Source organism: Garra rufa, chromosome 9, assembly GCF_049309525.1.
Source record: "Garra rufa chromosome 9, GarRuf1.0, whole genome shotgun sequence".
Lineage (NCBI taxonomy): Eukaryota > Metazoa > Chordata > Actinopteri > Cypriniformes > Cyprinidae > Garra > Garra rufa.
In genome coordinates, this window is record NC_133369.1 from 10,518,672 (window position 1) to 10,532,809 (window position 14,138).

At 35.2% G+C, this 14,138-nt stretch overlaps 1 protein-coding gene across 1 annotated transcript in view; it reads left to right on the forward strand.

The window, feature by feature from the left end:
* The window catches only part of LOC141343145 (zinc finger protein ZFPM2-like), a 98,548-nt gene that overhangs the window by 5,781 nt on the left and 78,629 nt on the right, over positions 1-14,138 (forward strand). Inside the window, exon 4 of the mRNA XM_073847746.1 lies at positions 6,149-6,221. Coding sequence (XP_073703847.1) covers positions 6,149-6,221 — 73 coding nt within the window. The remainder of the gene's footprint in view (positions 1-6,148; positions 6,222-14,138) is intronic.

Consider the following 14,138-nt stretch of genomic DNA (forward strand, 5'->3'; position numbering starts at 1 on the left):
ATTGATTGTTGTTTTAGAAATCAATTTTAGAATTAAAATTGGAATTATAAAAAAATAAATAAATAAAAATTACATTTGAGCGTAGTGACACTCAAAGTAAAAACAAAAACAAAAAAAAGTCTTAAAATCCTGAAAAGGCTGAAAATCCTGTCAGAAATATATATATTTTTATTTTTATTAAAAATACTATATACTGTATATATGTAATATATAAAGACAATATATAACAAATAAACTTTTTTATTAACATACTAAATTAACAGAGCAAGATGAGTTCAAGATAAAAGTTTTTGGCATAATCTTTTATTTATGTATTTTTTAACTACTATAATATATATATTTTAAATTTAAATTTTAAATTGTTGTTTTTCAAAAAAAAAAATTGACAAATGTAGGAAAACATTTTTTCCTAGTTTAGAGAAGACACCCACTAAAATGTCATTCAGTGTAACAATCTTGTCAGGCATATTTACACCAAAAAATCAATTTATGACACATTAAAAGACAACTTTCACCCCAAATACTAATCATTTGTAATTCCACATTTTTAAAATTTGCCACTATCCTAAGTTTTGCCCATTTGTCAGTAAGATTTTTTACTCATTTAAAACACAATAAAATGTAATATGCTCCCTTATTCTTTTAATATGTACAAGTCAGAATAAGCATGTTGTTTTAATTTTTTCGTAAATATTGTGTTACACTGACAATGAAACATTATTTCAGCCAAATTTTGACTTTTTTTTTTTCAAAAAACTATATATATATATATACACATAAACTAAATAAACGTAGATCAAGATGAGTTCAAGATATTTGTTTGTAAAATAATTACCATAAAGTGTGTCTCAAAACATTTTTTCTCAAAATATTAGTTTTACCATGTTAGAGTGATTTAAATAATTATATATTTTGAAAACTGTTTAAAAAAATGTATGGAATCAACATGAATGCAGATTTGCCACTTATGTTTTCAGACTAGATATTTAAACATTTCCCCCTTTGATTATCCGTTTATCTTGGTTAATGGTGGTTTGATACTGGTTAAGGTAGTTAAGAAGCCTGTTGTTGACACCATGATAGTCTTTTCAGCGAAGTAGAGTGTGGTTTAGTGTTTAAGACTCAGGGCTTGTAACTGAAGGGTTGTTAGTTTGATCCCCGCCAACAGCAAGCCATAATTGCAATCGCTTCAAATGCAACTTCTATGGCTAACATATGAACTGACGTCAATGGCTTTGCTTTGGGAACTTTTTTGTTTCTTGTCTGCAAAGAAGCAAAAACTACCGCCCGCCTGAAGCTCCCCGAAGTTTGATATTTTGCATAACCTCAATCAAATCTGAATTAGCAAGAAACAACATAAGTTTGTCCACAGTGTTGTCTCCCTCGGTTTGCGCCACGTCTTGCCAAAGGTGTTGGAATACGCCACGGCAGAATCCACGGCGAACACTGAGGGGGAAAATCTAGCACAAGGGAGAAGAGTTTGAGCGATGCCAGCTGCTTTGCCATCTGTCACTGTCAAGACTCCACTTGTGGGACACTGAAACAACTTCCTTGAAAAGTAGCCGAGATAATCCACAATAGTTTTCACTTGCAATCTCGATTCCCCTGTTGGAATTCACCATTCCACCGTGTGAAGCGGAGATGGTTAATTGGTGGCGAAATGCAGGAGATGTTGGCCGTCCTTTCACGTACATGTGCATATTTTGAAGTGCGCGACGAGCCAGTCTTGGCAATCGATTCTGAAATTGCCTTTCAAGTGAATAAACGTGTGATATATTGTCTAGTTTTGAGCTTCGAGCCAAGTTAGGCTCGCTTTTAGCAAATGAGCTGTGTTATATCAGCGGTTCACCAGTACCGCTTCTGTTTTTGAGTTCTCATGCGTTAAACTTAATGCCCAAAGTCTACGGTTCGACTCGCCCTAACTTGTGCTTACTTCCTCACAGGCGAGAGGCCACAGCCGAGGTCCTCGTCTCCTCTCGTCTTTTGTCACACAAACGCTCATCAAACCGCTCCAGATGGAGGAGCAGCACCAAATGAAAGTATTCAGTGTGAAAATCGCAGATTTTTTGCAGCGGTCATCTGGTGCGCTATCACAGAAGCCTTTTGTGAGATAGAAACGCTTGATAGAGGCTGCAGAAGTCTGGACAGCGTCTGGCCGTCTGTCCCGGTGGTCTAGCACATTAGGCTAGGGTGTACGAGCCTGTCAAAACAGGAAAATTAGACCACGGGGGTCGTCAGTAAACTAATTGGGTAACAAAGAGCATACGCAGCCCCGCAAACCCTCGCTTTAACGGTCGGCGGGCGGAGATAAGAGAGTTCACGTCTAATGCGTTCAGAGGGGGGAGTTCGCTCTTATTTATTTACCTATGACTCAATATCGAGAATAATTTTACGAAGACCCCATCTCCAAAGCGCAAATCACGTTGCGCTTTAATGCTTCCCTGGAAGATTATGCAAATGTTTGCTACCTCATGCTGAGCGTTTTCTTCATCCACATAGTAGTATCACATCTAATCATGTTTCATACCAAGAGAGGAATCTGCGCAATGCAATGACGTTTTGTCCGATTGGTAGCCCGGCAGATGCCACCTGGGCCTCCAGGTATGCTGATATCTGTACAGGTGTACGGGACGTACAGAGAACACCTTGTTATTGGCCCAATAGCTAGGTCTTGCTGTAGGAGTCGACTGCAAGTTGCATGCAAAGATCAAAGAACCCCGCAATTGGATTCAAAGTGGAAATTGAAAATGAAATAGGGGGATCTATGGGGAAGGCACGCCATTTCACGAGCCGAATCCGTGCACAAGAGCAGGGCATGTTCCTCTGCCTCCTAGACATTATTACAATGCAAAGCAAACATTATGAATTCAGCGACGCCCATGTCCTCTTCACATAATATGCATGAGTTATGCGCAAAGTGCATTCAACTTCACACGAGTCAAGCAATCCAACACTCTACCTTTGTTTGCTTTCAAGTTTGCATGAATTTGTTCAGGTTGTGTTGTGAGGCTGATTTTATTCATTGTAATTTCAGGCTCATTTGTGCACGTCCAGTATTGTTGCATCTACACAATGGCAGTTGTTATCCACTTAAGATGTTGGCACACTTTAAAGAGATAGATGATGCAATAATGACATTTCTGTCATTATTTACTACATTATTTATACACGTTGTGATTAATCCAGTTTTTATATAGATTTTATTTTTGTTATAATATTAATTAACATTTTAATTTACTTTTTGGGCTTTATATGTGTATTTTTATGCATGTTTGTAACATATTTTGATTATAAATAGTTTTTTTACTTAATTTTATTTAATTTTTGTGGGGAAAAAATTTAAGAATTGAGATGAGATGTTTTGCATTGCATAACAGTTCATAGTCATTGCAACTATCAAAAAAAATAAATAAATAAATAAAAAATCCTGCAATGTACAGTCAAAGTAGTTCACTTGCAAAATATTCCTCATTTTGCATCCATTGTCAATGGTGTTTGAACCTGACATGATGCCTTGACACTCTTTTCTTCAGTGATTTTCAGTTATAAATGGCATGAATTTGAGTTTTTTCCTTATGCAAAACTATCATTTAGCTTTGTGAGATGATATAACATGCGCAAATCAAATTAACAATGTATACCTCTTTATTTTATTTTATTTTTTATTTTATTTTGTGGGAAAATATTTGTGGAGAAATTTTGAAGAATTTTTACAGAGATGTTGTCCATAGCATGACGGTTCATAGTGATTGCGGCTGTCAAATAAAAAAAATTAAATAAACTAAAAAACACTATAATGTTCCATCAAAGTAGTTCATATGTCTTGTTCTATGAAGTTTAGGTACAAACTGAAATAATTTTTCATTTACTAAAAATCCAGTTGTCAATGGTGTTTAAATCTGCCATGATACCTTGACACTCTTTCCTTCAATGATTTTCAGTGATAAATGGATTGAAATTTGCTGTTTTGCTCATGCAGAAATATCATTTAGCCTTGTAAGACTATATAGTGAACAAATCAATTGAACAATTTTATACCTCTTTGTTTTTTGTATTGTTTTGTTTTATTTTATTTTTACATTTATTTTGTGAAAAATGATTTTGTGTAGAAAAAAAAAGCTTTTACAGAGCTCTCTTCCATACCATGACAGTTCATAGTAATTGTGGCTGTCAAAATAAAAAAATAAAAATAAAAAAAATCACTATAAGTAGTTCATATGACTTATTGTGCTATGAGATTTAGATACAAACTAAAATATTTTTTTATTTAATAAAAAACACGACAATGGTGTTTAAACCTGCCATAATGCCTTGACACTCTTTTCTTCAGTGATTTTCAGTGATAAATGGCTTAAATTTATGTGTTTTCATCATGCAAAACTTTCATTTAGAGAGTAGAAAGCACACAAATCAAATTAACAATTTTATACCTCTTAGTTTTTTTGTTGTTTTACTTATTTTTGCAGAGCTCTCTTCCATACCACGACACTCCATAGTAATTGCGGCTGTCAAAAAATAAAAAATTTAAAAAATCACTATAATGTACTGTCAAAGTAGTTCATTGTGCCATGAGGTTTAGATACAAACTAAAATAATTTTAGTTTACTAAAAATCTTGCCCTTCGTCAATGGTGTTGCTATAATGCCTTGACACTTTTCTTCAGTGATTTTCAGTGATAAATGGCTTGAATTTCTGTTTTCCTCATTCAAAGCTATCATTTAGACAGTAAAAAAACACACAAATCAAATGAACAATTTTATACCTCTTTGTTTTTTTGTTGTTTTACTTATTTTTGCAGAGCTCTCTTCCATACCATGACACTCCATAGTAATTGCGGCTGTCAAAAAAAAAAAAAAAAAATCACTATAATGTACTGTCAAAGTAGTTCATTGTGCCATGAGGTTTAGATACAAACTAAAATAATTTTAGTTTACTAAAAATCTTGCCCTTTGTCAATGGTGTTGCTATAATGCCTTGACACTCTTTTCTTCAGTGATTTTCAGTGATAAATGGCTTGAATTTCTGTGTTTTCCTCATGCAAAGCTATCATTTAGACAGTAAAAAAAAAATACACAAATCAAATGAACAATTTTATACCTCTTTTCGGATGCATGCAACAACCAGCTGGCATACAGAGGGTGAGTAAATGATGACAGCATGTTCATTTGTGGGCGAACTATGACTTTAAATGCATTCCTTTTAAATTGTGCCATTATGAATCTGGCCCATCACAGTATATCGCCGGGTGCATGTGCTAATGAAGTCCCCAGCAGCCCTCTGACTGTACCGTTCAGCCCTGGAGGAGAGAGACAGCGACAGGAAGAGCTCCTGTCCTGGAGGCTAAGTGCTCATTAAACCAGATGGCATTAGAGCTGAAACCTTTCTATGCCTGACGCTTCAAAACACGTCGAGATGACAATATAAGTCCAATGTAAGGTGCTGGCTAGCATCAGATGAACCAATCAGATATTCAATATCAGGAAATGCGACGTGTCAAAGAAAACCAGAAATGCCAGACAAAACATGCTGTACAGCATGTCCTGTTTGTAATCTCGATTAAAAGCCATTCGAATCTGCGCCGGCCGTTGTTTAGGGGGTAAATAGGACACGTTTCCGCCTCGAGAAAAGATTGCGATTAAATCAGCACCGAGTCGAACTATGTTTTAAAGCAAGGTGATTTTGAATAAATATGCATGGTTCCTATAGCAACGGCGAACAGTGCAAAACGATAGGCCCGAGCGAACCTCAATGGGTGTTCCTTAAAAGATTGGTAGAGCCGGAGTGATTCTCAATTTAATCGATTTCAAACGAAAAAGTCAATTTAACAAAGTTGAAAAGAGAAAGCCGCAGAGAGGCGAGGAGGAGGAGGGGGGCTGAAAGCATTCTTTTGCACTCAAGCAGTAAACTAACTACGGCACGCGGGCTGAGATTTCTTCCCCATTATCTCCCACCTCACATTTGCTCTTAGGCAAGCAGTTTAAAAGCCAAGCGATTGAGCCAGTGATCCAATTTGAAATGCAGAAATGATTAGAGCAGCTTGCCTCATTTCATATCGAAATTCTCTGATTTATGACAGGGCAGGCGCCAAGATCTATCTCCAAAGGGAATTAGCGTGCAATTTCTCTTTTTGCATATTTCCGTTATTTAGCCTCCCAATAGCAGATGCTCGCTCGGAAAAAAAAGAAAAAAGAAGAAGAAGCAAAGACGGCACCAAGGAGGAGGTATCTTTTCATTTTAGGCGATGAAACCACTGCCATTTAAAAAGAGCAGGCTGGAACGGATGACAGACATGGGAATATATTTTCTGGGCTAGATAGTGATTTAGAAAAAATACAGGGCTTTATTTAGTTTATCAAACAGCACATGAAAAGGAGAAACATCAGGGTTTATTTTTAGAGAATCCATAATTTGGTGTGGATGCGTGTGAAGGGGATTTGGACGTGGAAGGGGAAAAGAAAAAAAAAATGTCCCCCGCAACTCACCCGTCCGGCAAGCCCGAGGAAATATTAATACGCGGAGATAACGAGAGCTGCAGGAAAATCTGCCTTAATGAAATTTCCAGTTGACCACATGCAATTTGTTTCATCACGGTGAACAACTAATTGAAGTCGCCGTATCGAGGGTGCGTTATGTTGTAAACAGAGTCTTAGAGCAGGTCCGGTCCTGTTATCCTCACCTTCAGCCCGCACCTCTGCCTCGAACCCTCGCACATGTCAGCCTGACATACGACATTCATGTTTTCATATAGAGCAGGGTGCACTGTGAGAATGTGCTGTGAATACAGTCTGTGTGTGTGTGTGTGTGTGTGTGTGTGTGTGTGTGTGTGTGTGTGTGTGTGTGTGTGTGTGTGTGTGTTTGTTTGTATGGATGGACATGCAGAAATGAAGGTTCTGAATGGCTTGTTTGAAAGAAAAAAATCTCATTAATGCATTTGCCAGACACTTTTATCCAAATCGACTTGCATTACATTAAAGGTATGCAATTCATGCATTTCCTGGGAACGTAACCCATGACCTTGGCGTTGCTAGTGACATGCTTGACAGGAATTGCATTCAAACTAAAACTGAATTCAAAATGATTTGTTTTTTAATTTATTTGTGTCCTTGAATCTCTGCATTTTGTATATAAAAATGTATTAAAATGCAGAGATTCAAGGACATCAATCTAACAAACAAAAGCATTTATTTGGCTTGAAAATGCATAAGTTAAATTTGTTAAACATTGCCATGTGTCACTGTTGATTATTTGTGGTAGTTTTTGCCTTTGGCATTTTTTATTTATATATTTATTTGCATGCTTTTGTTATATAATTGTAACACTGTGGTTAGTTTTTACTGCCTTTTTGTTACTAGTTAATCATAGTCAAAATAATGATTTATTTTTTTGGGAAATCCCAACGTGACCTCTAACCATTTAAACAAATATTTATTATTATAATTTTTTTGTTTGTTTGTTTGTTTGTTTGTTTGTTTGTTTTGCATGGTTTTGTTACTATGTCTGTAGTCAAAATAACATTTTTTTGTTTAGTTTTGTTTAGTTTTTTGGAAATCCCACTGTGACTTCTAACCATTTAAACAAATATGATTTATTTGTATGTTTGTTTGTTTGATTGATTGTTTGTTTATTGATTGATTTGCTTTTGGTTTGTCATTGTAACACTGTGGTTAGTTTTTACTGCCTTTTTGTTACTAGTTAATTAAAGTCAAAATAATGATAGGGTTTTTTTTTTGGAAATCCCAAATAATCCCAGTAATTATTTATTTGTTTGTTTGTTTGTTTGTTTGTTTGTTTGTTTGTTTGTTTGTTTATTGATTCATTGATTGATTTGCATTTGTCTTTGTAACATTGTGGTTAGTTTTTTCTGCCTTTATGTTATGTTTTATGTTTTACTAGTTAATTATAGTCAAAATAATTATATATAATGTATACATAACAGTAATTAACAGTACTTTATATATATATATAAAACCATTTAAACAAATATTATATATTTTTTTGGTTTATTTATGTATTCATTTATTTTTATTAATTTTGCATGCTTTTGTTACTATGTTTGTAGTCAAAATTATTGTTACTGTGACTAAAGTAATTATTATTATTATTTTTTTTTTTTTTTGAAATCCCAATGTGACCTTTAACCATTTAAAAAAATATTATTTCTTTGTTTGTTTATTGATTCATGGATTGATTTGCATGCTTTTGATACATCATTGTAACATTTTGATTAGGTTTTTTACTTTTTTTTTTTATGTTACCAGTTAATTATAGTCAAAATAATTGTAGTTTCCAATTTAAAAAAACAAAAACAAAAAACTACAATTATTTTTGGGAAAGGCAGTAAAAAAACTAACCACAATGTTACAATGATACAACAAAAGCATGCATGCATGCAAACAAACAAACCAATAAATACAATTTGTTTAAATTGTTAGAGGTTTGTTTGTTTGTTTGTTTTGTTAAACCATTGGAACATTGTGGTTAGTTTTTTACTGCCTTTTTACAAAATAATTGTAGGGTTTTTTTTTTTTTTCGGAAACCCCAATGTGACTTCTAACAATGTAAACTAATTTTATTTATTTGTTTGTTTGTTTGTTTGTTTGCATGCATGCTTTTGTTATATCATTGTAATATTGTGGTTAGTTTTTTACTGCCTTTTTATGTTACTAATTAATTATAGTCAAAGTAATTGTAGTTTTTTTGTTTTTGTTTTTGGAAACCCCAATGTGGCATTTATTTAATTCAGTGTTTTTCAACCTTTTTTGAGCCAAGGTACATTTTTAATTGAAAAAAAATCACAAGGCACACCAACAATCGAAACTGTAAAAAAAATTAAACTCTGTAGCCTATATTAACAATATACAGCCATTCTTATCGAAGTGTCTTGAACAGGAATCAAATAAACACAAAGAAAAAAGTATTTTATCTTTCATATTTCTTCTTCTTTTAAATAAAAAGTGCAATTAACAATATACAGTCATTCTTATTTAGGTGTCTTGAATAGGAATCAAATAAACACAATGAAAACAGTTTTTTGATCTTTCATATTTCTACCTACTCAGTGTGAAACCTGGGCCTGTTTGTATGAACACAGAGCTGATAACTTATTAGTTTCCAAAAAATGTTTTAGACCAATTAGGTGAAATTGAATAATTTTCCACGGCACACTAGTGTACCACGGCACAGTGGTTGAAAAACACTGATTTAATTATTTATTTATGTATTACATTTACACATTCTTTACACCTTTACATGCATTTGAATTACAAATACACTGCAAGACATTTACTTTTCATTTCAAACATTTTCATTAGACAAATGTAATATTTTATTGGTTGCATTAAGAAATCTTCAGAAATCTGCAGAAATTTCAATGTGATCTAATACACATACTGTAACTGTACTACAAAAAAAAAACATGTATTACATTGTATTTTTAAATGCATAGATCTTTGAACATTGATCATGAACTTCACTTTATCATGTGACAAATCCATATGTAACCATGTATCTTATGCTGAATTTAATTTTCCCCCTACTTACCGACAGAATGAAATGATTTTGGTCGATTTTAAAGGCTTAAAATCAAAAGGTATAACCCACTTTTAATCTGTTCCCGTGATGGCAGGAATGAAGAGCGCGTAGCGTGGACACTGGGATTTGAGCTTGTGTCACGCTGGGGACCGTGGCAGCGGTCGGTCGGTCAGCAGCGCTATCATTAGCCCGTTGTTTACACACAGCCCTGGAGTCAGGGTGGCTCACAGTGTCACCAGCCACTTTCTTCCCTTCACCTCCTTCAGCTGATCAGAGGATCAGGGTATCAAGGCCGGATTAGCGGCGACTTGGGATTTGTGTGATTGGTTAATTTATTGCGGCGATGGCGGGTCTTTCATCTATGGCAACATTTAATCAGCTGCCGCCACACAGGCTATTACAGGTTAGCTCCTTTCTGCGGGCCTCCGCGCCACTGCCATCAGCTCCATCACAATTCCCCCTGAAATTTCCAAATTATCTGGAACAGGCTTTAGCTGCTCCGTAATAAAAATTAGAGCTGATTCCCGATAGAAGCTTTCGCTCGTACCGGGCCAATTATAAATAGTACAGCCGCCGCTCGGAAAGAGGTGGAGGAGAGAGAAAAAAAGGGAGGGAGGGAAAAAAGCCAACTCTGAGGGATGTTAGCGAGCAACTTATCGGCAGCCCCTGCTTCCCTGCTCTGATCCAAATCCGACCAGCTGAAAATTTATATTAGATTTTATCACACAGGCCTAAGTCGTGAAAAATCAATGAAGGTTATCTTTTATGTTGCAGCAACTTGTGGAAATATTGATTTTCATTTTATAGCGAATTTGGAGCATCAGTTTGTAATCACTCGCTCGCTGACTACACTGTTTTGGTCACTGTATCTCTTACACATGGAGAGAGAGAGAGATGGCGAAGCACTGGAGTGAGACTAGAGATCTGTTACTTACACACAGCGCCTCTGGTGAAGGTCTTAAATCAAGCGTCACCTCAGCATCTGTCTGCAAATGAGAGCCGCTTTCGCTTCGCTTGTACATCCACGAGAGATTGCAAAGCATTATCTACTGCTTTATTATGGTTTGCGTCGTTCATTTGCAAGCTGTTTTTGATCAGTTTTTTGTTTTGCTTAATGATATTAACCTTGAAGATTGTTCAGTCGAACATATTGCAGAAGATTTAGAGTCTGTCTTTGATATTTAGATGTCTTAAAATCATTCTAGTGCTAAAATGACAGATTACACTATTTCATTTTTAAACAAATGGTCAGTTTCAATGGATACTATGTAATCCAAGGGTCACTGAGAGATTGCCTAGAGAATAGTATAGTGTAAACTGTGTGAACTATGGAATTGTTGCAAAGGTTTTGTATAATTAGATTGTTTTTGAAAGAAGTATGTTATGATAATAATAACCAATGCACCAAATCAGCATATTAGAATGATTTCTGAAGTTATGCGACATTGAAGACTGGAGTAATGAGTGCTAAAAATGTAGCTTTGCATCACAGAAATAAATAAAATTTTACCTTTAATTAAAATAGTACATGTTTCTTTTATATTGCAATAGTATTTCAAAACGTTTCAGTTTTTACTGTATTTTTTAATTGAAAAAATGCAGCCTTGATGAGCATGAGATACTTTTTTTTTAAATAATAAAACATTTGTAATTAAAAAATGTAACTTCTAAGTGCATTAACATACAAAATAATATCATAGATAATACCAGAACCACACTGAAATAAACATGCAGGTCATGTCTTGTATAAAAATACTACCTTTTGAATCATCTGCCTACTGCATACAGAATATAATATTGATGAATAGCTGGATTTGCATCATATGATACTCATCTACAGATAACATTTCACATGTATGGCCATTTTTTCATGAATTGCATCATTAGCTGCTTTGGCTGGAGAGCTGCTGGGCCTTAAAAGAAAGAGACGGAGGCAGACAGACAGACAGGGCAGACCTTTGCTTCTGAATAAGAGATGACTCCAGACGGTGGGGATCAGAGAAAGGGTTAATCCGATTCTCATTTTAGATAGTTGTCGTGGCAACAATCAGACGGTCTCCGGTGCTCTTTGACAGGCCTGTAAAATTCTCAGGTCAGCCTGGATATAAGACGTTATTGTATGGCTAATTTGAGATGTGAAACGGGAGCTGTGTTAAATGAGCGAGGGTTCTCTGTCTCGCTGCCAGCGTGGGGAAAGACGCCCATGCAGACGTCCAGGTGGGTGAGGCTGCCAGGTGAGGGGCAAAACACCCTTTATGACAAGGTTTTAGTGAAAGAATCATGAATCATGACTTAGAAGTTTTCCGCATCTGCTGAGAAAATTATCCTTACAATCTCACAAGTAACATTTTTTTACCCCGTTTTATAGTTTGATTAACCTTTTTCCACAATAAGGACTTTTTGTTACGTGGAAAGGTTTCAAAGATTGTTAAAGGTGCTTCATGGAACCTTTGATAGCAATAAAGAAACATGTTCAAAATAAAGGTTCCAAAATGGGGTTTTCCCAGAAATTCCATAGAAGAAACATGGAGGGTTCCACAAAGAGCCTCAAATAAACCATTTTGGTAATTTTAACCTTTTTCTACAGTAAGAACTTTTTAGTGGAAAGATTCTAAAAATAGAACTTTGATAGCAATAAAGAAACATGTTCAAATTAAGATTCCAAAAGTGTGTTTTCACGGCAATGCCATACACTCTTAAAAATATAGGTTCCAAAAGGGTGTTTTTGCAGTGAGGCCATAGAAGAACCATTTTTGGTTCCCAAAAGAACATTTCAATGAACAGTTCTTAAAAGAACCATTTTGAAAATCAGAATTTTTTTCGACTATAAAGAACTTCTTCTGCATTTGAAAGGTTCCATGGATGTTCAAGGTTCTTCATGGAACCTTGCTTTTTAAGAGAGTAGAATAACCATTGTGGGTTCTACAAAGAACCTTTAAGTAAATGGTTTTTAAATTACCCTTTTTTTATAGTTTGAACACCATTTTCATAATCTGATGAACCTTTTTCCACAATAAGAAATTTTTGTTCAATGGAAAGGTTCCAAGAATGTTAAAGGCTCTTCATGGAACCATTGATAGCAATAGAGAAACTTTCAAAATAAAGATTCCAAAAAAGATTGCTGTTTTTTTTAGCAATGCCATTGAAGAACCATTGAGGGTTCCACAAAGAACCTTTGAGTGAACGATTCTTGAATTCTTCTTTTTTCATTCAATGGAAATGTTCCAAGAATGTTAAAGGTTTCTAATGAAAGCACTGATGGCAATAAAGAAACATTCAAAAATAAATATTCCAAAAGGAGGTTTCTCCAGCAATGCCATGGAAGAACCACAGAGGGTTCCACGTAGAACCTTTAAGTGAACAATTCTTGATTTACCATTTTTTTATAGTTTGAAGACCATTTTAATAATCTGATTAACCTTTTCCCACAACAAGAGCTTTTTGTTTAATAGAAAGGTTCCAAGCATGTAAACGGTTTCTCATGGAACCTTTGATAACAATAAAGAAACATGTTCAAAATATAGATTCCAAAATGAAGTTTTCCCAGAAATTCCATAGAAGAACTATTGTTGGTTCCACAACGAATGGTTGAACGGTTCTTGAATTACCGTTTTTTATATATATATATATATATATATATATATATATATATATATATCTATATATCTGATGAAATCTGATGAACTTTTTCCCCTATAAAAACCTTTTGTGCAATGGAACATGCATGGAACCTTTATTTTTAGAAAATCTGCAATCAAATCTCAATAGGAACTCAAATATTTCTCTATAAATATTCTCTCATTATCTAAACTTTGATTCCACATTGATTTTATAACTGTATACGCTGTCTGTTTACTTCTCCTAAAGGATTTAAAGAGAAACAAAGTTGATTTTTAAATAAGCACTGAGCAACACTTCCTTTTCACTGATAGTTTGACAGTGTGTTTCTGACATTTTATCTGTCGTGAATGCATACTTCGCAGGAGCAAATCGCTAAAGCTCAACACTCAGCACTGTGGAGTTGAGAAAGGAAATGATGTCACGTGAGCTGCCTGAGAGTGACTCCAGCCCATTTTCACTTAGCTAAACTATTTCTGCTGCACTCTAATGAAGGTGTGCCTGGGGCGTCACGTCTAATGGCCCAGAAAGACAGACATTTTGCCTGCCAGTAATGGGCTACTGTAACAGCTGTCCAAGATCTCTACCAATCCTGCCTCGGAGTGAGGAGATGATGTTCTCTAGGCTTTCATTGGCCTTTAAAAAAAGCCATTTGAAAAATGAAATGGGAAAAAAACTGGCATAGAGAACAGTCGGGCAGCAGCAGCGGCCCTTTCTCCACAAAAGGGTGCGAGTGCATTTTAGTAGCTTTTCTCTATCTTACCGCTTTCACCTTATAGATAGATACTTAAAGCGGCGCGTTTCGACCCCGGCCAGAAAAGAAAAATGACGTTACACATTCGGAATAATTTGCCGGAGCATTATAAAAACGTAACCTCAATCGGCCTTTGAAATGGATACTGATTCTTTAAATTCTTCTCGGCCCGTTGCAGGAAATAGTGAGATGGTGGCGATAGGGAGGCACAATGTGGCCAAAGTTCAGTCCTGAA